This window comes from Nannospalax galili, unplaced genomic scaffold (assembly GCF_000622305.1).
Source record: "Nannospalax galili isolate Female #2095 unplaced genomic scaffold, S.galili_v1.0 scaffold139, whole genome shotgun sequence".
Lineage (NCBI taxonomy): Eukaryota > Metazoa > Chordata > Mammalia > Rodentia > Spalacidae > Nannospalax > Nannospalax galili.
In genome coordinates, this window is record NW_008345884.1 from 2364256 (window position 1) to 2391074 (window position 26819).

The 26819-nt window shown below is 45.5% G+C and overlaps 1 protein-coding gene across 2 annotated transcripts; it reads right to left on the minus strand.

The window, feature by feature from the left end:
- Window positions 1-26819, minus strand: Gdnf (glial cell derived neurotrophic factor). 2 transcript variants are annotated; one of them, XM_008842082.3, is made up of 3 exons: window positions 26357-26819; window positions 21744-21920; window positions 1-3159 (listed from the first exon to the last, which is right to left on the minus strand). In XM_008842082.3, exons 2-3 carry the CDS (start codon window positions 21892-21894, stop codon window positions 2675-2677), a joined length of 636 nt encoding a protein of 211 aa, XP_008840304.1. In that variant the 5' UTR covers window positions 21895-21920; window positions 26357-26819; the 3' UTR covers window positions 1-2674. The 2 variants fall into 2 exon arrangements, with proteins under 2 accessions (XP_008840304.1, XP_017655821.1); XM_017800332.2 differs by lacking the exon at window positions 21744-21920 and having other exon boundaries at window positions 26357-26476.

The window sequence follows — 26819 nt, forward strand, 5'->3', positions numbered from 1 at the left end:
CAATAGAAATGAGCTTTTATTTGTAAAAAGTTACAAAATGATATTGTACAAAAATAAAAGTCTGTAGAGAACTTTGGTTGTATAACACAAATAACCAAGACAGATCAGAGAAGTCAGAACTTCCAAAGAAGCGCACTCCTTAATATGTCAGATGGCAATCACAACAATGAAGAAAAATCACAAACTTTACCCTTTTGTAGATTTGGTGGAACAGTTTGCTCCCATTAGAACTTGCTTGTGGTGTGTAGGTGATGCTGGGGTGGGGGGGGTCCCCTGGGGAGTTGGAGGCTGTATCTGGACCTGGGAACATCGGCTACCATGTCTACCAAAATTCTCTGATTCAAACAGAGGATCATGGACTACTCCTGAATTGCTCCTGGCAGCTGGGGTTGTTACTGTTTTGAAGAGGAGAGGGTGAGAAAACAGCCCTTTCCTCCATTTCCCAGTCCTGTAGAGGGAGTGGCAGGGACGGAGCTGGACGAAACCATGTAGAACTTAGGTCTTTAAGGCCAGGGGAGGGGATGTCTGATAACTCTCACCTCTTGATTACTTTGCAAAATTAACATGCTTATTTGAGGGAGGCCAACTGGTCATTTTTTTTTTTTTTAAGATCTGTCCTACTTTTGTGGCTAGCAGCCATGAAGTTAGTGATAAATTAATGACTACATAAAAACCCCATTTATGAACAGCTCTAACATTGGACTCAAGATATGACCCATATGTCAGCTGCCAGAGAGATACACCATGGGGACAGTAGGAGGTGACATTCCCACCCACCACTTCCTTCCCTTTAAACTCTAAGGATGAGCCTAATGTGTATCCTGTGGCCAGCCAGGTGCCTCTTCCTGTGCATCCTTCTTCTCAGGAGTCATCAAGTGGGCAGGGGTAGCAAACATTGACCCCAAGTGACAACTGTGGCTTGGCAGACTGCTTCTCCCTGCAAGGTCTCTCTATGTGTTCCAGGCTCTGTGACCTCGGGAGGTGGTACATAGGCAAGGATGGAAGAAGAGGTGCCATGGGGCAGGACCAAGCCTTGGTTACCTGGCAGGGTTCTGCGTTTCACTTTTAGGTGACATTAAATTCAAGATTACCAAAGGGAATTTAGCTTTCTGAATATATTGTTATGAATATCATGTACGTGGAGGGGAAGAAGAGCTTACACATAATAGAGAGTGGAGCTTGTGGCTATCATGCTCAGTGGTTAGCAACAATGAGCTGATATTTGCCAGTGGTCTCTGCACATCACTCCCAGTAAGGAAGAGGATGCCAAGACATTCCTTCTGACATTTTCCTTTAATAAATAAAAATAGGGGCTGGGGATGTAGCTTAACTGGTAGAGTACCTTCCTAGCATGCATGAGGCTTTGAATTTGATCCCTACCAGGACATAAACCAGGTGGAGTAGGGTGCCTGTAATCCCAGCACCACAGGAAGCAGGAAGATTAGAAGTTCAAGGTCATCCTTTACTATGTAGTATGGTCAGGGTCAGCCTGGTCTACATGAAACCCTAAAAAAGAGGGAAAAATGCTGAAATCCAGGGAAGTTAATGAAGGGTTGTCTTATAAAGGTAAAGTAAGTGATTTTTGCCTAGCGAAAACCTTTTTAATACTTTGAAGAGCATGGACCCTTGTTCTCAATTAAAATTTCCTTGTGTCACCTTTCTTTGCACTTTGCGAGCACATATACTTTGGCACCTTTGAAAAGAAACTTTAATAAATAAGGGAAGAAAAGAGATATTCGTTAGTGAATGGTAATAAATAACAATAACTTAAATCTCAATAAATATCTTTTCTATATTTCTGTGTCTGAAACAGATGCATTGCATCGAGTAGCTTCTCTGGTCACTGGTGACCACACATAAACGGAGCTGGGTATGTAACATCCATCTCTGTAAACCAACAAGCCCCAGATGGGTTTCCCTGGCTGGGGCAGTTGGCTCTCCCACTAGAATGCTGCCGAGAACCACAACTCGCTTCCTGTTTCTGAGGACATAAAGGAAATGCCTTCAGGTTTGTTTTTAATCTTAGCCAACTTCTCCCTACCCCACACACCATGTTCAAAATCAAACCACCAACCATCTCCCAAAATGCTGGATATAGTAAAACCTCAGGCCTCAGTCATCAAATTCAAAGGCTATTATCTTTTGTGTCTCTGTTTTTGTTCCCCCCTCTCCTTGCAGGGTATGAATCCATTGAGTGACAGGAAAATAAACCTTTCTTATTTTCAGCAGTAAAACGTAGTGACAAGAGGTGACACCAGGATCATCACATTTCCCTGGTGTCTTCAGACATGTGAAAATGAACCACAGGAGATACACTGGTTTGGTTCTTTGCGAGCATCCGCGACTGTGACCGTGGTCAGTGACTGTGGACTGTATCAGATAAACGCTGGCAACAGCCAAGCAGGGACACCAGCCCTGAGCTTCTGGTGACATCAGCTGCCATCCTGGAGTGCTTGGACGGCCTCTCTCACTCCTATCCAGTTTTCTGTAGCTGGACCTTCCTCTACCAGGCTCCCATGATCAATGGCTGCCTTCCTCCTTCTCCTCATCCTTTTTTCTTCCTCCACTTCCTTGGTCCTCATCTTCCGTTCTGGGCAAACATTTCCTGGGAACCTTGGTCCCTTTCTTTGCACTGTAGCAGGAATGCAATACACAGCAGTCTCTGGAGCCGGGGTCAGATACATCCACACCGTTTAGCGGAATGCTTTCTTAGAATATGGTAAACCAGGTTATCATCTAAAAATGACAGGTCGTCATCAAAGGCGATGGGTCTACAACACGCCTGGCCTACTTTGTCACTCACTAATCTTCTACTTCGGGATAAGTTTTTTAGTATTTTGTCGTACATTGTCTCAGCTGCATCACAAGAGCCGCTACAGTAACGAAAGATCAGTTCTTCCTTGGTTTCGTAGCCCAAACCCAAGTCAGTGACATTTAAATGTATTGCAGTTAAGACACAACCCCGATTTTTGCCCCTCTGGCCTCTGCGACCTTTTCCTCTGGAATTCTCTGGGTTGGCAGCTGCAATCTGCCGATTTCGCTCTCTTCGAGGAAACACTGCCATTTGTTTATCTGGTGACCTTTTCAGTCTTTTTATGGTGGCTTGAATAAAATCCATGACATCATCAAACTGGTCAGGATAATCCTCTGGCATATTGGCTGTTCAACAAAACAGAAAATGTCACATGAGATAACCACAGTCATTTCAGGCAATATTCTAAGTCCAAATGCCCCTGATATCAGCCAGAATTGGACCCAGAGCAAAATGGTCACCAGGTAAGCTAAATGTCCACAGTATCCCACTAAGAGAAGAGGCTAAAATGTGCCCTCCAACATGTCACAGATTTTTGTTGAAAGAAGAGATGCATGTGGTGACAACACGGGGCCTTGTAGTACTTAAATCTTTGTACGTGTACTGTTCATTTGAATGATACCTGCCAGTTTTAGCAAGTAGACAAAGGGGGGCTGTGAGCCTGCTGACATCTAAGACCCTGTTTCTTGCCTCATTACCTAACTTTGAGACTGGCTTTCAAACATGAGTGTGCAGGAAAAAACCTGGATGTTTGCTGAGATGTAGATTCTGGGCCTTGTGTTCAGATACCTTGAGTTCCTTGGTTGGGGGAGGCACAGAGGGACCTGCATGCTAACAAGCTGCTGGGGCATTCTGCTGTAGATGGGGGATACTGGAGCAAGCTGGAGCAAGCTGAGGAACCACATCTCAGAGGCTGAGACAAGGTGACCCGTTCCAGCTCCGCTATTTTCCTCTGCAACACTGAAACTTACCCTGACTTTGGCTGGCTGAGCAAGACCAGAACCGTTCGGACAGAACACACCAACAGCTCTAGAATTCAACTCTATTTTAAAACTGCCCCCGCCCCAACATGAAGGAAGAGAAAAGCAGCTTTTACTTTACTAACAAAGAAACAACTTTCCTTCAAACAGCACAACTCTAACAAAATTAGAGTGATTTCAATGCATCACAGCAATATACAAATTGAGGGACTGTTGCAGATGGATGCAGCCGCCTGTGTCCGGGAGTGAGGCCAGTCTCTGCTGAGACTGCTACGTGGCTCCCACTGTGTGGCTACAAGACACGTGCTCCCCAGGGAGATCTCATGGAAGAAAGATGAGAGCACCAAGGTGCCTGTGAACACACCAGGGTGCCAGAGAGCCCTAGGAAGGCATCAATCTGCAATCCTCCTAAAGTCTCTGAGTACTTCAGCATTTGCTTTGGATAGCTAAGAAAACTATTGGAATGATTTAATACATGTCCATTAAGGCAGGAGAGAAAAATCCAACTCCTTTTTATTAGGTAACAAGGTTTTTACGCTCATCTAATCCTCACCTCATTCTATTTGAGGCAATTTAGGAGGTTTAGGGTTATATGTGGCCTAGAAAAATATACTTCAAAAGAATTATTAGTAAGAGTAAGTAGGGCTTTTTTTGCAAGACAATTCAGGCTCAGAAAGATTATTATAAACCCAACTTGTTTAATTGTTAAAACATAACAAATATCCTATTGTGTAAAATGAAATGTAGCTAATGTGACTTGACCATATATATGTTGTGTGTGTGTGTTTAAGGTGTTAGCTTAGGGCCTCAGCTACTACATTTTACACACATGCACATACACACACAATCTATCATCTGTCTATTAATCATCTATCTAATATATCTATGTATCTACACATATATACTACATAGGTGCACAATATGATGTATAATAAAGATTGGGGATTAGAATCAAGAGTGCATTGTTGTTTAGGCTTGGATTGTTTGGCTGCACTAAATGGCAAAGTGGTTCTTCCCTGGCAGAAGCCTAAAAACTGTACCTGTCCCTGAATTGTCCCACTTATTTACATTTCTCTCTCTCTCTCTCTCTCTCTCTCTCTCTCTCTCTCTTTCTCATGTATACATGTTTATGTGTGTGCCCCTGTGTGTGTGCAAGTATGCACATGCCTGTGGAAGCCAAGGGTCAACATTGGTGTCTTCCTCAATTGCTCTTCACCTTGTTTTTTGAGACAGGTCTCATACTCAACCTGGAGCTTACTGACTCGGCTATACTGGCCAGCCAGCAAGCCCCAGGGAACTGCCTGTCTCTGTCTCCCCAGTGCTGGGATTACAAGTGTACTGACTTTTGGAATTCTTGATATGGTTGTTGAGTACTGAACTCAGATCTTCATGCTTTCGTGGCAGTTAATCAACTAACCCATCTCCCCAGACACTCTCACCTCTCTTCAACCTATTTTCTACCCAGAGGGACACTCTTAAAACATTAGCTGGATCATTCCCCCATCTACTCAAAACCATCCAAAGTTCGCTATTATCCCTGGCATAATAGTAGAAGCCCAGACTGGTCAAAAGGCTCTACCTAACCCAGCCTTTACATTATTCCAGCCTTTGTTATCTCTGACTTCATCTATTTCTCTTTACCTTCCCTTCCCTGTGCACCACTGACATTTTGAGGTGAATCATTTCTTGTTGTGGGAGGCTGTCCTGTACACAGCACATTGTCAAACTGAGTCCTTTGACTCTATCCAGTCCATGCCAGTAGTACCCTAGCCTACCATCTTACTCATTAGAAAACCAGAAATATGTCTACCTTTTACCAAATGTCCCCAGGGGCTAAATCATCCCAAATGAGAAGCACAGCTCTAATGGCTATCTCTGCTTGGACCACTGCTCCTCAGAAGGCCCTGTGCCACTCCCCCCACATCTCCTCCAAGTTTGTGCTTGAATGTTATGATCAGTCCCACTCTGATGTTTGGGTCAAAAATGCAATACCTCCCCAAACTTTTGGTCCCTCTGCCCTGAGCTCCTCTACCCCTACCATAATGCCCCTACATGCTAACATACTATTTAACTTGGTCTTTTTATTTATCACCTATGTTCTCTGAGAGAATGCCAACTCAAAGAGGCAGAAACTATGTGTGTTTTCTATTGTTGTCATTTTTTTTTAATATTTATTTTTTTATTTTATGGTACGAGTGTATTGTCTGCATGCATGTGAGTGTACCCGTGTCGTGCAGTGCCACGGAGGTCAGAAGAGGGCTTTGGATTCCCCTGGAACTGGAGTTAAGGACAGTTCGTAGCTGCCATGTGGGTGCTGGGAATTGAACCCGGGTCCTCTGCAAGAGCAGTCGGTCCACATTTGCTTTGTGCCTAGGCTGACCTCAAACTTGTGATCCTCTGAGGCAGAAACTGATCAATCACAAACAAATGCTTGGAATGGGGTCTGCTCTCTGGGGGTCTTGATAACTGTTGACTGAATCAAGTTACTTTCAAAGGGAGACAGAAAGTTAATTTTTCAAGAGGATACCACGGTTCCTGTGGAAAACTGCATCTTTTTGAAATGAAGGGCTCCAGAATGAACAGTCCAAATCATGAGGAACCTGTGAAGTCCTGGGCAGTACAGTCATTTCCTGCCAGAGAGGCGAAGAGTCATCCCCACCTTCCTCACAGCTTAGACCAGTGCCTTCTTCAGCCTGCATCTTCCCAAAGGGGAGAAATGAAATGCACCCAGGGGCTGGAGGGGAGAACATGCCTGTTTTCCATTTCCTTAGAACTGCTTTCTCATTGCACTTCCTTTAGGAAGTTTGCTTAAAAGCAACAATAAATCCTTAAATTATCCTGATTTATTGCAACAAACTACTTATTTTTAAAAAATGATCTGCTTAGGCTTCTTGTGATTCTTTCACTTATTAGCTAGTAAGGAGAAAATAAATGAAGTCCACCTGTATTTACTTATAACAATTATTTTTTCCTCTATTTGTTAAAAAGTATTTATATAGAAATCCAGCCTTCTAAAATAGACATATTTGAAGTGATTAATCAAAATACAAAGTTGTCTTTAATGTTTTCTTAAAAGACTGTGTTGAACAAAGGACTCACACTATGGGGTCTCTGGCTCTATTTAAGAATTCCTGAGTAGATGATTAACTTAGGAACCTGGGAAGATGGAAAGTTAAGATTGATTAATAATCAACTGAGGATTAATCAGAACTGAGGACAAAACACTAAAATTTCAACATATGCTAATAGCAAAATGCTGGGGTTACAAAGGTTGGGGTTCTCTGGTTTACATGTGTTTATGTTACACAATTCATATTTCCAGAATCCTGTAATCATTGGGCCAACACTGCTAGTGACCTAAGCAAACACCTTCAACCTCCTTGAAAAATACTTTCCTCTGTTTTTTCAGATCTTATGACTCAGAAGGCTTTGTTTAGCAGATACAATATTGGATGCTCACCTAGGTTGGTTCCTCAGACAAGTACTGAACAAAAAAGAAGTATCAATAGCCCCAAATACTGCAGTATTTGGGACACAGATATACTTCATTATAAGAGAGCTTTGTGCCTTTTCTCTTATTTTAAATGCCAGCTGGCCTTCTTGTAGGAACCAGTGTAGAACCTTGGCTAGGAGGCTTCTTTTCATTGTGGATCTATCCCATAATAAATTCATCAAACCCACATCATGTACACCACCAATGAAACCTGTGGACTGTGTGGGTGGTTGTAGCAAGATACCATTCAAGTGAGAGATTTCGATACTGAAAATAGAGGAAGCTGCAGATGAAGGGAGAGAGAGGGCATGTGGGAAATCTCTGACCTTCCTCTCAATTTTGCTGTTAATGTTACTTAAAATAAATAACTAACTAACTAAATAAATAATAAATAAAGGCAGGCTTCCTGGTACCCAGGATACACTGGAAAAATGTTCAGTGTTTTGAACTGAAGAATGTAGCCGCTGAGAAGTCTTCTTTTTTGATGGGAAATCTTTCTTTAACCTGGCCGCTAAAGTGGAATACTAAGTATCAAGTTCAGGCTTTAGGTGACTATTGAGCTTTTTTTCCTTTCATAGTCTTAAAAAAATTGAACGAACAACAAATTTTATATGGAAAACTTAATATACGTGAATTTTTGGCATGAATTAATCAGAAACGAGGGTAAAACAGTTCAAATCACAAACCAACTAAATTCCTAATTCCAGGCCTTTTAATACCAAGGCATTTCACATAGAGACAGCCTTACTTTATCACTGCTCAGCATTTAGGGGGTAGAAGGGTGCTGGGCAAATTCCACTGGGCCTGTTCTTAAGAATTCCACAGAAACTTTTATCTTAGCCCAAGCAACTAACTCCCTATGTTGAACTAGGAAACCCACAGTTCTTCAATATTCTAGGAATTTCCTGAGCTGAGGGAAATAAAAGGGGTGTGAGTATGGATTAGTTCCCTACACTTTGACCTAATGGCAAATCACTTTATCATATGAAGAGTTTACAGAATGTCAGCTATACAAACAGCCCCACTTGTATTAATCTTACCAGTAAAATACTTGCAAATCCCCCAAAGATCATCATTTTTAACAACAAAAAGCAAGGTAAAATAAAGTGAAGTTAAATGAAAACAGTCAAAGCAGGAAGGTCAAACCCTTGCTCATCCCAGGTACACTTACAGGATATGCCTTGGAAAACATGTCTAACTGAAAGCTAAAATTTTTGAGAAATCAAAATGCTCAAACACACTTAAGTCATCCTTTAGGGTGCAACCAAATATTCTGGCATCATGCTATTTCAAATATTTTAACTCTGATGTGTCCTTTGTATAAACAGTGTTATTTAAACAAATGAAACCTTGTACCGGGGCATGACTCTAGGAGCAAACTGTTCATCACAATGACTTTGTCTCCCTTGATTATTGGGAAAAATAATAATAATTTCACTTTGAGAGCAAAGGAATGGGATGGTCATTATTTTGAAAATCTAGTTCAGTTTTTATAGGCACAAAGGTGAGTGTCTGTGCAGTCCCTGTAATAGTTAAAGTTAAAATTACATAATTCGAAACATTATCTTGGCTAAGATGACTAATGTCAGGTTTCTCTTACAAACAGCACAGGTCAACTCTGTGTTAACTAAAGGTTACATTTCCATTTGTGGTTGTGTGTCCCCTCATGCTGGCCAGGCTGGCATCTCAGCAAGCCTTCAGCCTGTTTTCCATCTGTGATGTAAGAGGAGGCAGTACAAGGATGTCCACAAAGCGAGGGAATGTGCCTCCTTTGTACAGTGGGAGTGGACTCTGAGGATGGTGCAGAGTCTTTGGCTCTGAAGGTGTTAGGAAAGGGGGGGGGTCTGACCCTAGCATCACAGTCTCTCTGAAAGGAGATTTTCCAGGCTGATGGGGATCTGCCGAGCCTGCTATGGAAGGTGCAGAAGCCTAGTTAGGAGGTCCAGGTTCTGGGAGGATCTGCCTCTCCACGGTACTGTAAAGCGTCCAGCTCATCTTCTGGGACAGTAAGGCTAAGTGTGCTGAGTTCACAGAGGGAGCTGCTGGCTTACAAGTGAGAGGCATGTTAGAGAGCAGCAGTGCCCAGTTCTGGGATGGAGCTAGGCTTGAGGAATAAGGAACTGTGACATGCTGCCCCTGGGGCTGCTGAGTAGTCAGTTGTGTCATACAAAGCCTCCCATGAGAGGCTGTCCACAGTCAGGGGGACATGGAACCCCTGGAAGTGGGAGAAAATTCTATCTGAAATTCCTTGCCAACCTCTACTGGAGAACAAGGACAAATTCCTATATAGTTGCTGAGAAACAGAAATTCTCCCACCCATATGCACATACACAATACCTATATGTGTCAATCACAAACACATATACATGCTTATTTATATGAAAACATCAGCTTCGGATCAGTACAATTTCTCAAGAATGACTAATGTTTTTTTCTGAGGAACCGGTCATTTTTACTTTCAAAAAGATACAAATACAATTTTCTTTCAGTAGTTTTGAAAAATTATTATAAGAACACGGCTGAGTATTATATTTAAAATTCCTCACATTACAAAATTTCTTTAGGCTATATCTTAAATAACAGCTTCTTTGAAGGTCTTAGAAATATTGTCACTATCAAGGTGGAGCGGTTGCTTAGTCTCCCAAAGAGTGTAGCTGAAACACGACATCGCTGCTAGGCTAAGATAGGGCTGAACACTACCTTCTCCTTACAGATTGGGAAGCTGAGGCTTGGAGGAGACAAGAATTTGCTGAAGGCTACATGACTAATAAGTATAGATTTAGCTGGTTTGCTTTCAAAACTCAGTCTAGGTCTGGTCTTGCATTCTGCCTTTAAGTAAAAATTCTACTCTCGTGTAACTTTTCGAGTCTCATGGCAAAGGGTAATTTACGCTGAGACAAGGGCAAGATATGCTGATTTTACTTCACCCATGTAAAAGACTCAGAACAGGAAATGGGAAATATACCTTTTATGGGAAAAGTGCAATATGAACTTAGGTACATTAAGTAGATCCCAAAGTTAGGCCGCTGTGTGCCACAGAACTGAACAGAGTCTCTGAAAAAGGAAAAGCCATGCCTTTTGGGGGGCATCTTTCTCCTGTCTTGGTTCTTACATATCACTCTGTGGCAGATCTGCCAATTTCCCAGTCACAACCGGAACACCAGCAGCCAGCAGTGGGGGCAGATTCAGACAGAAAGGCCCCATCTCCGGAAGCTTCTCATACTCAGTCTGGCACCAGTGACCAGGCTCTTGCCGCAGAGTTGGAGAGGAGAGAGCCCAAGATTCCAGGCCTGGGTCAGTCCCTGACCAATGCGTGACCTTGGGCTAGTGGCTTAACCCTTCTGAGGTCAATTTGATGTCCTCTGGGCCTGCCTAGCTCTGAAACCTTAAGGTGTGGGCAGTCTAAGCTTAGGCTGGAAAGTGTCAGTGCTGGCAGGCCCTGGCTTCCAATCATGTAGGGAGCACCATCCAGCTCAGCTACCACCATCAACCTGCCTTCCATCCCCCTCCCGGTGAAACCCCACAGGCGGTATTCTGGGATCTAGCAGGCTTCTTCAGTTTACCTCCTGACTCAGCTCAACTTGTCTGTGAAATTTGAAATAATCATTGTCAATCCTCCCTCAAACCTAGTCACTTCCTACGCCCTACTGAAAAGAGGCAGAAAGATGTATAGAAAGGCCTCTGTGTTTCCATCTGTAAACATCCAGGTTCTAGGCATTGTCAAATTTCAGTTTCTACCTGCAAAGGTGGAATTGGTCTCATGAGCCTCTGACAGGATGTACTGCACCAGTCTGTCCTAATCTGTCTGTTCTCTCTCACTCAAAAGTCAAATGCTAAATTTACTCCCCCCCAAAAAACTCCCTCAGTTTTATGCATTTGTTTCTGCCGATTCAAATTTGTGTAGGTCATTTCCAGCTTACTGCTCCAATACTAGAGTCATTCATGACAACTGCCACAGAATGGATTGGGAGAGCTCCATAGCTGTTCCAGAAGGTCATCTGTCTTGCTTGACCTTCAGGGCCCTTTGAAATGTGTACTGAAGTGCAGAAGAATGCTCCAGTGCTCTGAAAAGTTATTTAGAGCTTTATCATTTTCTACTGTTTAAAAGTGATGCTTTTATCACTTACTTGAACTTAAAAAAAAAGCCCAAAGATTAGGGGTGGAGAGATGGCTCAGCAGTTAAGAACACTGACTGTTCTTGCAGAAGACCCAGGTTCGAATCCCAGCACCCACATGGCAGCTAAAAACTGTCTGTAATTCCAGTTCCAGTGGATCTGATGGCCTCTTCTATCCTCCTTGGTTATTGCATGACAGGGTGCACTTACCTACATGCAGGCATAACGCTCATACACATAAAATAAAAAATATTTAAAAGATCATAATCACTGATTTTTGGTGCATCTTCCCTTACACAAGGACCATTCTTGTTTTCATCTTTTGAATACAGAATAGACTATCCAATCAGAGGCTACTCTTGGTTAAACCAGAGAGGGTTATATAGCATCTATTTTCCTAAAGCAATCACCAGCTGAGGCAATTTATAATGCTATTTTGACCCTTTCCAGAGCAACCAGTGCTCTCTTCCCATGACCAGTGGTTTGTTGAGAATAAAGCATGACATTGGTCTATTTGAAGAGTCTCTGCACTGTAAAACACCCGTGTTTTGTTGTTTTAAGAAAGCATTTCTGGATTCTCTCAAAGCAGAAGAAAAAGACCAACCAGAATGCAAACCACTTCAGAAAATAGACAAAAGAGCACAGGGTATATTTTAAAAACCACTTTGCCCACCAACGTGCCATTTCATTCACCATCTACATCTACTTTGACCAACAAGGCACACACTTACTAGTTATATATATTTTGAGCTGTTAGCCTGTAACTAAATTAAGAAAACTTAATAACTATACTGGAAATTACTTTACAAATACAAAATTTTAAATCCCACTTGGGAAACACTATATTCATCACATTACCCATATTCTAGTTGCCCTGATTTCTATGTATATGGCCCATAGTTTTATTATAGTTATGATAATGAATTTACAGCAATACGGCATGGTCCCCTGTGGGAGGAATGTCTATTTTCCAGCTTTTAAGTCAGGAAAATACCCAATGGGGTGTCCATTTGTCAGCTAATCCATGAACACCTGGTGTGAACTAAAAGCTCTCCATAGTCAGCAATAAACACTCCACGCTAATGAGTGCACACCATGAGCTCTGCTACTGCATATAAAAGCACCAGGGAAAACTATCCTTTGTGGTGTTATCAGAGATAGTGGCACTTGGGGCAAAGGAAGGGAATCCAAAGGAAACTGGCAAAAAGTCTCTACTTTCTCCTCCCAGCAGTGCACTGTTGAAATCCCAAGGGGTCACAAGACCCCAATTGTCATCCTGAGTCCCTAGCTTATCCCAGGGACCATGTAAGCAATGAGTAAAAGGAACTTTGGGGGCCTTAGAGACTTGGTTTTGAACAAGAAGGGACTAAGAAAGCGGCAGGGAAGTAAAGAATGTGAAGCGTTCTTGATCACTTGCATTTGTTTGGCAGATTCCAGTAGTTAGTTGGGTGTGAGGAAGGAATTTCTACCCTGTGAATACATTTATAGACATTTCAAAGACTTCAGAGAATCAGCAGAGGCATCACTTGGAGACAATTACATTTGCAAAACCTCAGTGTTTGATTTTTCTCCTTCTTGGATTTTTAGAAAAAACTTCCATCAGAAAAGTCACATTTGAGTGTCTTGGGTTGGCAGAAAGTGGTCTTGTGATATTGGCAACAAGCATGAGTGTGGATTCAGGCTGCCCAGGCTCAGACTCTGGTTATGTGGTTTCCCCTAGAAGCCCTACTCTCCCTGTCCTAAAACAGAGTGTCACCTTTACCTTCAGGTCACAATTAGTACGAGTTAAAACTTGAGCTCACTGCTTGGCTCCTGAGCAAATGGAAGGAATGGGAACTGCTAAGCCAACACACTGCCATATCCCATCTGTGATTATTCTTCATTGATATTTACGCCAGGGGCGGTGGCACAAAGATCAGTTCTGCATCTCTAGGTAAAACAGGCGATCCAGACATGGACCTTTTTATAGTTTAGACTTTGGAGCATATTCTACAGAGAGACCTCTGCCCAGGTCTTGGAGCTCATGGCACAGTGATCTGGAACAGTCAGTGCCTGGAGTCTGTACTGCCTCTTCTGTGTTTCTAGAAATGCCTGACATGAACCTTGTAAAGAGAAACAGACTCAACAGATTGTCATGAATGGGGTTTTTCTGTCTTCATCTTGGAGGCACATGTCTCTCTAGGGGTATATCAAGGCTTTCTGTAGAGCTAGGTGTGTGTATTTCTTCAACTTCTACATGTGTTCTGTCCACAAATTAGGCTCCTGATTGCTCCTGTTGCTGGTTCTCCTTCCCCATACCCCCTTTTATAACTCTTCTTGTTCCTTACTGCAGAAGGTGTGCTTCACACCAATTTTTCTGGCTTTACTGTAGGGCTCTGACCATTCAAATGGCACCAGCCATTCAAAGACTTTCCAGCATAGGCAACTTGGGACCAAGTGATATCAGGTGCTTTTGATTTGTGAGCACAGAACCATGAACAGAATTCAAGGCTGTTTACCTAAACCTAATCATGTAGAAATAATCAGGTAAGTCCCAATTGAGGGCCAGTCAGGGAAAGAATAGGCAAGAGAGCCCAGATTTTTTGAAAGTGTCAATGTCATGGGGGTTGGTGGGGGAGGGAGGCTTGAACAGAAGTCTAGATTAAAGAATAAAGGAACCAGGCAATCAAATGCACTTTGTGATTCTGGATTAAAAAATATTATAGAGGGCATTACTGTCACAACTTGGGAAGTTTGAGCACAGACTATCTGTGGCATAAAAGCATTACACTCATGATAAATGTCCTGAGATTGATAACTAAAGTGTGCCTGTGTAAGACACTGTGTTTGTTTTTAGAAGGCATATGCCAAAGTACTTAATGTTGTGACATTTGTAACGAGTTCTCAGATGGTTAAGGAAAAAATAGGCTCTAAAAAGGCAAGACTTAAAGGTGTGTGGGTGATCACAGTTCTATGGGCACTTACTGAAGAGGAGGGTGCACGGACAAACCAAGAAACGCTGAAGTAGGTGGCTCCACACCATCCTGGCCAGGCTGGGGTTTTATCCACTTGTCTGTCCATCTAGTCCTCTTATAATTCAAATCCAGAAGTGAGACTGCCATTGTGGAGTGTGTATTAGCATGTGTATTTGAATTGATAATGAAGTCAAATTATGTTTTTATCAAATAGCCAATTTTATTTGGCCTTACTTTTTTTTTGTCATGTAGTAAAATTGGCAAGCTTAAGGTTTTTTCAAAAACATATTTATCCATATGTGTATGTGTGTGTGTGTGTGTGTGTGTGTGTGTGTGTGTGTCCCAAATGGGCTTCAAAAGACATACCACTATTTAAACTTATAATGAAAGAGTTTAGATGTCTACTGCAAAGTGTGTAATAGACAATTTTCAATATTATTAGTGGCAGGTTTATAGGCAAAAGGAGCTTACTGAAGACCATAGACTTTTTCTTTTTCTTTGTGGTACTGGGGATTAAACTCAGCTAGGGCCTCATATATGATAGGTAAGTACTCTACCACAGAGCTATATCCCCAGCCCTTTTGAAATTTTTAAGTGTTGAGACAAGTCTTGCTAAGTTGTCCATGTTAGGTCTTGAACTCAACTCTGTAGCCCAGACATGTTTTATTTTGTATTCCTCCTGCTTGAACCTACTAAGTACGGCAGTTGGAGTTACAGGTTTGTACCATGAGACCCCACAAGTCCACAAAATGTCAAAGTTATGCCTCTCCAGCTCAGTTACTTTGTTAAGCCTCAAAAAAGCAGGCACCGCCTCTACTAAGCTAGTTACAGTAGTAGGTATATCCCAGTGATGACCACCCCCTCCCCGCCCCGACTTTGCCTCCCCAAGCCAACTTCTGTTGCCATGAAGACAATTACTCTGGCATTTTGTAGTCATGTGTCATCGCCACCTGAATGTCCTCTGTCACTTTGCAGCATGGGAGTGATCTGAGAAGTATTTCCCAGAAGCCTTCCAAAGGCTTGTATCAGTTTTATGGGAATTCTTATGGAAATCCAAGTTTTTTTCTCCAGTATGTCTTGACGTGGGTTTTGAAGTAGCTCTTAATAATATTGCCCTAAACCCAACTCTGGCCACAAATAAGAAAATAATTTAGAAAAGGGACTAAAAGGAAATTTAATATTCTCTCTTCTTTCTTTTTTAAAAAAAATTTTTATTAATTATTTTTTTAATTTTATGTGTATGAGTATGGGCCTGCATATATGTAAGTGCACCTGAGTTATGCTGTGCCTGCGGAGATCAGAGGAGGGCTTCGGATTCCCTGGAACTGGAGCTACAGACGGTTGTTAGCTGCCATGTAGGTGCTGGGAATAGAACCTAGATCTTCTGCAAGAACAGTCAGTGCTTTTAACTGCTAAGCCATCTCTCCAGCCCCAATATTCTCTCTTCTTTAATTAGCTTCCTTGGTTAGTTTTCCTGGAAATTTATGTTTTGGGGTTAGTGAATATATCTTCAGTCAAATGCTTGTGTTTTCTTATTTACTAATCTGAGAGGTGTGCTAAGCTGGACCCCTGCCTGAAGTTTGAATTTTGCCTTTGCCATTTAGTAGATTGGGACAGCTTTCTAGATTTCATTCCTTCACTTGTAAAATGGAGAAAACCTTGTGCAATGGGGCTCAGACTAATGTGATTTTAGGATGAACTATGAACTTACTTGCTCCAAGTGGGGTTATCCCTATGGATAGCCAAGGTGTACTGGGACACTAAATTTAATACTGGGTTTGCATTTGGATGAACTTGAGGGTAAACTGGTTGACTGAATTGTGCCCATGTCTTGATGCTTTTTAAAAACAAGAACACAAAATAACAAATGAAAAATGTGACTATGCTAAAATCCCCATTCATGAGTATTTGCCACAAGACAATTGTGCAGTACAGCCCACTTGCTGTCACCTGCCTGCTCCAGAGGTACCACTGCTATATAAAACAGGGCAACTCCCCTTTTTCATGGCTTTTATAGCACCCTGTAATCACTACCCAGATAGTTTGCATTTTCCACCATTCCAGTGCCTCTTCCAGCACATTCACAATGGTCTGTTTCACTTGTATATGCTACTATGTCTTCTCTATAGCTCGGACAGAAATTTCTCATACTGCTCCCCAGTCTGGAACATTTCCCTTTCCTTTTTCTTCCAAATCCATCTTCCAGACAATGGTTCAAATTTTCCTTCCTTGACTTCTTCCTGCACTGGTCTCTAAATCCCAGTGAGTTCATTGCTAGGGATTCTTGGTGATATGACTCAGCCTAAGTAAACTCCTGATGACAGACTTATCTGTCTGTCCTACTGACAACCTACCCACCTACCTTTCCATCTACCTAGCCCTTAGTTTATAACTAGATTGATTTTGCCTTTTGGATCCTGTCCATGCCTGGCACACAAAGTGCATTTAATATAATATTGAGCACAAACGATTAATTACATAGTTCTTATTTTCACTAAGTGAAAGCCATGAGTACTGATTTTAAAAAGGCCACATGTACATTCGGAGAAAATACCAGAAACTTTTCACTTTCATGTTGGCTAAAATCAACAATTTTGAGCACAAGGCCTAGGCTGCTAGACCAGTGCAATGTCCCAAGGCTGGTCAATTCTAAATGCATTTTCCTGGACAGAATTCATCAGGAGACTAGGGCCAGAGGAGAAGATGCTGGTCTCAAATCTCAAGTAAGATATCAAAGTCTCCTAAAAGAGCCTGGCTCACAGAATTTTAATGTGAAGAGCCCCTTTCCCAATGGCAGGCAGGGCCCATTTCCACTTACACAGTGACTTTCTTATAGTATATGTTCCTCTATACAGTCTGAAGCAATGAGGAGTGGTACTTACTTATTTAGAATTCCATGTCTTATAAAACTAGATTTGGACATACACATGTATCTATTCAATACTATAAGCTTTCTCTACCATACAGTGGTAAGCTGATCTTTTAAGTTTTCTAAGGTTATTTTTGACTGAATTTATGAAACATTTTAAATTAAACGTCTAGTGAGGATTAAACTAGAAATGCTTTCTCTATTTACAGATGGCCTCCAACTCACTCTCTCTTATCTCTTCCACTGGAGGTTATATCGCCCCTTACCATCTTCCCATGGGAGAAGAAAGTCTGCCTCATGTGACCATGGGAGTCTGGAGGGAAAAATTCCAGCAACAGGGAAGAGCCAGGGAGCAGACTCAAGGGAAGGCTCTCAGGCAAGGCTGGCTTGCCTACATACGGACTAACCAACTGTGGGGCCTCAAATAGCTTCCCCCTAAGGCCCACATTTGCCTCACTATTTGTATTGAAATTCCACCATTTAGAATGGTGTACTGGCAGAAACTGTGGCAGAGGGAGTTCACTGGATTTCTGGAAAGGGGCTGCTGGAAAGTAGGAGGGCGGTAAATGACCATCATCTATTTCTGGACCACAGACATTCCAGAGCAGTATCTCTTTTAGCATCCTATCAGGTTTACATTATCCCTATTTACAGATGACTACACAGAGGTATAGGAGATGCTAACCCACAACTGCTTACACAGTAAGGCTGGGATACGAACATTCATTCAACTCTCATCTGATCTGAATGCTAACTTGTGTTCTTTCATTGAAGGCCCTGATTTCTTGCTTTCTGATCTCCTGTAGATTATGGGATGTGGCACCCAGGGCAGAGACTCACACCTGGTAACCTTGTGAGTCACAGATCAATTCTGTTATGGTTTACATAGGATTTTTAGTGGGCTAGCAACTGAGAAGTTGATGGTTTGATGTAAAAGATTATTTCTATAGATAATCTCATGTCCTGCTAGCTAGCAGGTAGGCTGTAGTCTTATTGTATAATAGTAAATTGGGAATTACCTATTGTTACAATGTTCTTCTTTTGAGGCAGTTTCATACTCCAGGGTGGCCTTTAACTCACTGTATAGCTGAGGATGAATTTCTGATCCTCCTGCCCCTACATCCTAAGTGCTACTGGGATAACAGGCCTGTGCCACCGTGTTCAATTTTATGTGGTGCTAGGGATTAAACCCAAGGCTTCTTGGTGGCACTCTATTAATTGGTCTACATCCCCATCCCAACAATTTAATAAATACCATCTCCCAATTGGTTTACAATCAAGTTAAGTTCATGGTACTAGTCCAAGTTTCCTTCATGTTTAACTTTTCTTGTGTACCAAATATGAACATTCATGACAGGCATGTTCCACAAGGGCAGGTTTGTCTCTGTGTTAGGTGTACCAGGACAGTTGCAGCACTCAGGTTGGTGCTGGGCATGAACAGGGAAACATTATTTGATGAATGAATATATACACTTATATTGCAATAGTTTTTTTTTTGTCTCTTTGAGACAAGGACTCCCTGTAGCCCCAGCTGGCCTGGAACTTGCTATGTAGATCAGGCTGGACTCTGACTCACAGAGATATGCCTGCCTCTGCCTCCCAAGTGCTGGGAGTAAAGGTGCTCGGCAGATTGCAAAATTTTAAAGCTAAATGTATTATATGCTTTTAGTTGTTAAACATTTACAGTTGAGCTGTGAAATAAGACTGCAGTGAACTAACCTTCGATATATTCTGAGAATCTTGTACAATAGGTTTTAGTCATTAGTTGAAAAACACCCCTCAAATTCCACAGAGCTTCTCCCTTCCATACAAAGTGTATTTCAGTGGTTTGAGTAAACACTAGTCCTGGCTTGTAGGCCTGTCTCTTGCATGGATCTCTGATACCTGGGACAAGTTGCTTTACCTTTTCAGATCTCAGAACCAGAAAGGTTTCCTTTCTGTTTTAAAATGCTGTGTGTTTCATGTCAAGGGTAGCTAAGGAGACGACTAGTCTTGGATGCCCACAAGGGCAAATCACAGTCTTTGAGTTTAGACAAGTTAAAAATACCTATGGACCATTTACTTTAGAACTGATCTTTAGGCAAGCAAGCTAGTCAATTATGAATTCTATTTGCTTAGTTCATACTATGTAGGGTTGGAATTGGAGATGTTTCGTATGTATCAGAACCAGTAGGACACATGCAGTCTCCTGGGTGAGTGTGTGCAATGCATATAGTCCCAGTCCTCCTGTAAAAAGCTCACAGTGACTGTTAGTGTGACAAAAGTTCTTTTGCTTAATCACTAAGTCCCAAGCATCTAAAGGAAACTAGAGGGACCAGAATTTATGACACTTTTTATTTTCAAATGAAATGCAATGACTTAATGTTTTTCTACACCAGACTTAGCCAGTTGTACCATGTACAGTGCAGGATATAAATGTCAGTTCTACGACACTGGTTGAATATTTAAAGTCTGCACACTATCACTATTTTGCCTTCTCTACACTGACAGCTTGCTACTGAATTGAACATACCTGGAAAGAAGTCAGTTGGCTTAGAATGCAGCTCAGTTTCTCTTTGGGAAATAGCTCTGTCAGTCTAGGCTCTACTGAGTCTTCCCATAGACAAAGCAGCATTGGGTGTGTTCTGCTGCCTTGAATGAAATCAGTAGTCAGAATTTTGTCCAAGGATGATTTAGTATCAGTTTGAGGAAGGGAAAGTAATCTTCCTCCCTCACATCACTCTGGGCTTCACTCAATCAAAGGGATTCGGCGCTGTTTTGCTTGGTTGGTAGGTGGTTAATCCACAGAAGCCACAGGTTTTCTTAGGGTATTACCAAGCCCTGGTGATACCCTGAGTGCATATTAGACACACCTGGGGAACATCTGAAAGTCTAGATGCTCTGGCTATACCCCAAACCAATTAAATCAGAATCTCCTGGAGTGAGATCCAATGTCAGTAGCCTTTAGAGCTCCCAGAGGACTCCAGTCTCTTTATGAGTCTCTTCTCCAAGGATGGGTAAGAACAGAAGCACAGAGGCCAAGGGGCAAACCTTGTAGCCACAGGCACTTTGGAGAAAAAAAGGCCTCCTTCTTGTGTACAGTTGTAAACTGTTCACTGAGTTCCAAAGTCAGTAACTTGTAAGAGTTAACTGAAAACTCAGTCACAACCAGGAAGCAGTCTTTAGCAAGCTCAGGTAGACGGGAAACTAACATGCAATTAGGCCTCCATCAGTTAATCAGCTTGTAATCAAGCAGTCATTTTTCTCCCTGGATTACATACTGTGCTGTTCGTCCCTCTGGCCTGCCCTGTTGGAATGGATGAATGAAGACAACAGCAGAGGGCATTTGCCACTGGAGAAATACTTACAGACACACTAAATTTGTTACTGAAATGCAAGTCTTTAAAGATAAGTTTATGCAGTGACTCGATGGAAAGTCTTGGAACACACAGTTGAATTTCGAAGGGTCAACTATGTTTTCTAACCCAAATCACTCTAGAAATCCTTATAAAGACGTACTTTCTTTCTTGGAATTTGCACAAGAAGCTGATTTTGTTGCTGAAGTTAAGCATAAAACAAGCACATCACATTTCATGGTTGTTCCCTAGTTCAAGGTCACAGAGTTTGGGGGACTTGAAGCAAGTGGCTGACTTCTGCCAGTGGTCATGACCACTGCACAGTTCAAGTGCAAAATAGCTAGTGATGGGGCTGGTGGGGGTGGTAGTGTTGGAAATGAGTGTTTTGAGATTGTATCAACCTGTGTCTTACTACCTTTGCCCCCCCCCATTAGTCTCTATAACCTGTAATCTAGCAAACCTTGCTTTATGCAACAGCTGGACCTCTGACCAGTGGAAGGCAGGTTGTACCAAACTGGTTTGCTTCTAGAACTTTTGAGCAGTAAATCAGACTTGCTTTCTCAATAAGAGTATCCTTATTAGTCAGCAGTGTCAGGTGCATTCTGAACTGCATAGCTGCTTCCTCGGCCCAACCTGCTCTCTTAGCTCTGAAGTCTTTCTAGAAGGGAACTTTACTGAACAGATCTGACACTATGCAGATGCTCTGGAAATGTAGGCCCTTCTGTGTTTCCTCCCTCTGGTTTGTTTTCGTGAGAACTCAGCCTCTCTCCTTGAAGGCGAGGTTTAGGATGAAAGAGCTAAAGCTTTTAGAATTTAGCAGTCAGACACTTTAAAACAGGGCCTTAGAAAAAAGGGGTGTGTTCATAGAGGGGGAGAGAAGAAAAAGGGGACAATCTGTGTGTGTCCCTGTGACGATGGTGATGATGGTAGAAGTTTCTGCTCATATGAATGATAAAGGGATACATTTTAAGATCCTCTGTGTCACTCACAAGGAAGGCACCTTGGGGGCCTTTGGGCAGCAGCGGGCGGCCGCGCATCCCTACCGGCCTCAGAGCCCTCCCTGCACTGCCCGCGGGTGGGCAGGCACACAGCCGTCGCGGCTGGCCCGGGGTGGCTGCGTGCGTGCGGCGGGTGGGCTGCCCTGGGGTCGGCCAGCGGTGCCCCGGGGGAGGGAACGGTTCTTACAGTCACTGGTCAGCGCGAAGGGCGGGTGGCGGCGGACGAGGGAGCGGTCTTCGGCGGACGCCTCGGGAAGCCTCTTACCGGCGGGCAGCGGGAAGGCGGACGCCGTGTGGAGCAGCACCAAGTAGACAGCCACGACATCCCATAACTTCATCTTAGAGTCCCGTCCGGCGGCGGCACCTGCGCGGGCGGGCGGCGGGGGAGAGAACCGCACCAGGCAAGTTAGGCTCGGCTGCCCTGGGCCGCGGCGTTCCCGTAGAGGCGCATCCCCGCGGGTCCCCCAGCCCTGCCCTAAACTTGTCTCCGCTCTTCCCGCACTGCTGCAGACCTGAGGATGTCTGAGCAACCCCCACTTCTCCCTAAGTCCCTGGCTCGCTGCTCCCTCTCCGCGGTGCACCCCAGGTGCAGTCGGCTCTCCGGCCGGGGCAGCTGCTGACCCCTCCCACCCACTAGCTCCCCGCCCCAGGGGTCAGATTTGGGAGCAAGGCCCTCTGCTCCGGCGGAGTAAACTTCCCAGCACCGCCTCGGGGCGATTCCCAGCTTGCCGGGTGTACGGTGGGCAAACCCGGTGTTCCCTCGGGGTTGACCTGAGAGTCCCTATCCTGCAGCTGCGCCTGGATGCGGTCAGAGACTTTCGCTCCGCGCCTGGCAGCTCCCATAGATGGGCCCTGGGAAGCCCGTCCTTGATCCAGCAAGCAACAGGCCTTTCTCTTTGGGGATAAAATCAAGCTCACCCCTCTGCCCCAGGTTGTGACCCTCCCCCAAGCCGGGCGAGGGTGGGGTGGGGGTGGGGGGGACAGGCTCCGTGGAACAGCTCGCCCTGCCCACCACCTACGCTTCAATCGTCTCACTTAAATAAGCATTTCATGTCCAGAACAAGTTAATAGAGTCTTGCAGACTTTGGCCTGTATGAAAGTATCTGGGTTATGTTACTTAACTTCGACTGGGCTTAAAAGGACAGTTCCACCTCTTAAGGCTATGAGTTTGAATTCATGAAAAGGTGCAGTAAGCGCCCAATACGTATTTTACCGTTGTTCTTAGGCTGGGATTGCATTAACTTGAGAACGTTAATCTTCCGTGGTATACCCGAAATGATCTTTTGCAGTTTTTTGAAATTCTGGCCCTAATCTTCCCTCGCAGAAGAGCTGCTAGCTTCTGGTGCCCCAATTCACACCAGGACCAGAGTACTGGATCCCGGATGCTGTTGGAGGCCTGGGGCGCCTGAAGGACTATGGGAAGGCCTAGGGCGGGGGGAGTAGTGTTAGCTCTTCCCCGCAAAGGAGTCCTTTTGACTCTTCTGGTCTCACATCCCTAGAAAGGTGGGCCACGCAGTCTGAAGTGAACGAGAAAAAAAGCACTCTAAACTTAGGACTAAGCCCCACCCAAAGAGATGGGGAGGACCAAGGCATCTTAGGGGCACGGTGTTATCCGGTCTCTTAGGAATCTCAGTGTTCTAGAATCCCGGGGACTAATCCCAGGGACTCTCAAATTAGGAGGTTCATGCAGTTCATAAAACAGATTTCTAAGAAAGCCCTGACTTTTTCTATGGGGGAGTACAACATAGTTTCCAGGTAAATACCACCCCCAGCACCTTTCTTACTAGTCCCCTGCCTCTCCTCCCTCCTTTCCAGAGTACATCCCTTCGCCCCCACTCCCAATTTCAATCCAGAATTCCACTCCAGGTCGCTAGTTAGGGCCACCAAGAAAGCGTTTAATTCGGCCGCCACCTCCCACGGCTGCGGAGGAGAATGCATTTTCCATCCCTTGGGCGTCTGCAGTCTCTGCAGCTGTTGGGTTCTGAGATTGTATGTAGGGACCACGACCAGGCAGCTGAGTCCCAGGCTATGCCCGCTGGTTGCAAACCCGCGAAAAAGCGACGCCTTTGGGTCCCGCCCGGTGCGTAGGCCCCCCCAAACTCCCAGGCGGTGCAAAACGGGTGCCAGCGAGGCGCTGCGCTAGCAGGAAACCGGGAAGGCGAGGCCTCCCGTCGCACCCCCCCCCCCCCCCCCGGACCCCCCCCCCCCGCCGTGCCAGCTCTGCCAGCTCCCGGGTGCGTGCGAAATGGCTGGCGACCCAGAGCAGCAGGGAGGCGCGGGGTTAATGCTCCATCACAAATCCCGATGCCTGCCAGCAGGAAGCGGCAGAGGGCACCAGATTTCCCTTCCGCATTAAGAGGGTTTTTCCTTTTTCCCCGTTTGGCCGACGGAGGGCTTTTTAAATTGGACGTGGAGAGCCTGGATTAGAACTGTGGCAAAGCTGACAAAGGAGGAAAACACTAGAACACTCACTCCCCGCCTCGCTAGAGGAGGCTAGCCATCCCATCCTAGGTTGGGTGCCTCGGGCGCCCCGAAGGCGCTTTCTTCCTCCCTGGGGAGGGGGGAACGCCTCCTTCGCTGCTAGAGCCCTGGGGCCGGCTCCACTCCGAGCGCTTTTTAGTTCGTGGTTTTTGTGTCCCCCAGGGGGAAAGATGGGGCGCGGGTCTGCGGGCGCGGTGCACACCGTGGTCTCCTAGGAGGCTCTGCCATCTGGGCTAGTCTCTTTAGCGCTTTCCTCAAAACACTTCTCCAGACCTGACCCCGCAACGCTGGGCCTCCGCCACACGTGCCTAACACCCGCAGGAGCGCGCCCCTCTTTCTCGCCCATGCCTGGCAAGCGGGCTCCCTCTGGATCTTGGAACAACGCATCCCTGAAGGGCAAAAGGAGGGCGCCACGCGCAGCCGCACCTGGTGGGTCCCAGGACTGGGGCGCAAAGGATGCCCAGGAAAGCTGGAGTAGTGACTGTGAAACCGCCGCTCTTCGGTTCTGAGTTCCCGTCACCAGGGGGCACTAGAAGCTGATCGGTCCAGAAATGCTCACACGGCGGGTAGTCTGGGTTGTCATTTTAAGTATGACCCGGAGAAGAATCACTGTGTCTAGACTACCACCTTCCCCAAACCCAACCTAGCTAGGGACCCATGGGTGTCCTTATGGGCATCCTGGCTCCACTCCCACGTTCTATTCATGCTTTCCCTCTTATTTCACCTGAGGTGGTTTCTTGGCAACCTGCTTTGAGACACCCTGATCCTCTGCTACAGAGGCAGCGTTGCATCTGGCGACCCCTCCCGCCGCCAGTACGCCCCCCGCCCCGCACCTTATTGTGCTGGCAGCCTGGGAAGTTTGTTTGGGCTTTGCTTTCAAGATGTGGTGGAGCCGGAAGAGGAATTCGCTATAAACTCTATAAACTCCGGGGTTTCCTCTGGGGACGGGGCAGGTCTGTTGCTTTTCTCCTCTGTGCTCGGTGTCCTTGACTGATGGAGGACATATTCTCTTAGCACTCCCCCATAACTGACCAGTCCAAGATGGGGAAAGGAAAAAAATGCGGGGTGCTTGGGCAAGCAAGCCCAGAGAAGGTTCATTTGTTGGAGGGCCCAAGGTTGGATTCCAGGAGTGGGCTAGGGGCGCAGCAGGCTTCCTGGACACTTGTCATTTGTTGAAAAACAAACAAACAAACAACTCCCCACGAAACTCAGCGAAACCGAAGTCTGGGCAAGAAAGAAACAGAGGATCCCTCTTTGAAGGCTTCGTGGGGGGAAATGCAACTTCCACGCATATGGGTGTAAGTTGCATCTCTTCCTTGAAACGCAAATAGGAATTCAAAATTCGAAGGAACGGTAAATCTAGCGCTCTCTAACAAATTCCCAGAAGTTGATTTTATCTCCTCCTGTTGAGCACAAACGAGGTGAACCTCGAGCTGGACAACCCTCCCAGGGTGCGCTCATCCGCCCTGCAGTCCTGCAGGCAGATTTTGCTGAAGGCGAAGCGCCAGCGGGGAACCCGAGAAAGTCTCTTCCGGCCCCATGGGTTCCTTTTCCCTGGAGAGGGCTGGAAACCAACTCATTCAGAAGTCGCCCCCCCCCCGCGACCCCCAGTGGTGGGTGTTCCTGGGGGAAGCGACACTGGGTGTGGGAGAAAATAGGTCATTAAAACAATCACCTTTAAGGCCTAGGGGAAAGCTTGGGGTGTCCCCAGTGTCTTTTGAGACGCTGACCTGAGGCCAAGAGGCTGTAAGGAGTCTCTTTCCATTAGGAAAGTTCAGGCAAAAGGTTCGGAATGTAGCTTTGCAAGACCTCCCTGGAGGAGACGAGCCCTCTATTTTTAGGTTCACAGCACCTTTGCAGCCGTCCCTCTCCGGGCTTAGCTTTCTCTCAGAACAGAGCAAAACAAGCTTAACTGTGACACTCTCAACGCGGGTAATAACGCTTCAGTCGCACTTCTGGAAAAGACCGGCGGCGGTGGGTTCCAAGATACCCAAGTTCCGCAGGGTTCCAGGACCTGACACAGAAGCGCCCTGCCAAATTGTGGGGAGGTTGCCCCTCTCCAGTTTTTCAGGGTTCAAGGGCACCAGCGGCTCCACAGATCTTTGCCCACGTGGAAGAACCAAGACTAGCCTCCCTCCCGTTCAACTTCTCTCTCTTTTCCATCCTCTGGGAGCCTCTGCTTCGTCTAGTCTTTCTACTGGGCACTTTCGTCGCCCTCTCTAGTTCCCTTCTGCCCCCGGGCGCCTTGCAGCCAGCCGCGCCCTCCCGCGACGCAGCCACCTCTCGACGGGTCCCTTCCCCACCGGTTTCCCCTCTTACCTCGGATCCGGTCTCCGTAGACCCCCAGTTGGACATTAACTCCAAGTGGCCCGAGTCCCAGCCAGGAGACCCATCCGGACCGAGGGTAGGAGCTCAGAGCCCCGCCCAGAAGGTCGGGGGCAAGAGTTCGCAATCCAGGGGTCGCGCGGGGCAGCAAGGGCGCGCTGGAGGCGGCGGCCAAGGTTCCAGCCGCCGCCGCGGTGAGCAGGAGGAGGGCTGCCAACACCTCCCCCAATGGCCTCGGGGACCCCAAGAAGCCGAAGTCTGAGCAGCCGCCCCTGCCTTGAGAGAGGGGTGACACGGCTGCGGGCGCCAAGCTCCGGGCTGGGGCGGCACTGGGCTGGGACGCTGCGGGTGGCTCAGAGGCGGCGGCCTCACTCTGCACCTCTTCCGGGCGCGGTGGCTGGGAGTAGGAGACGAGCCTGTGTGATGCTGCTGCAGGAGATGAGGTCTTGCCTGGAGA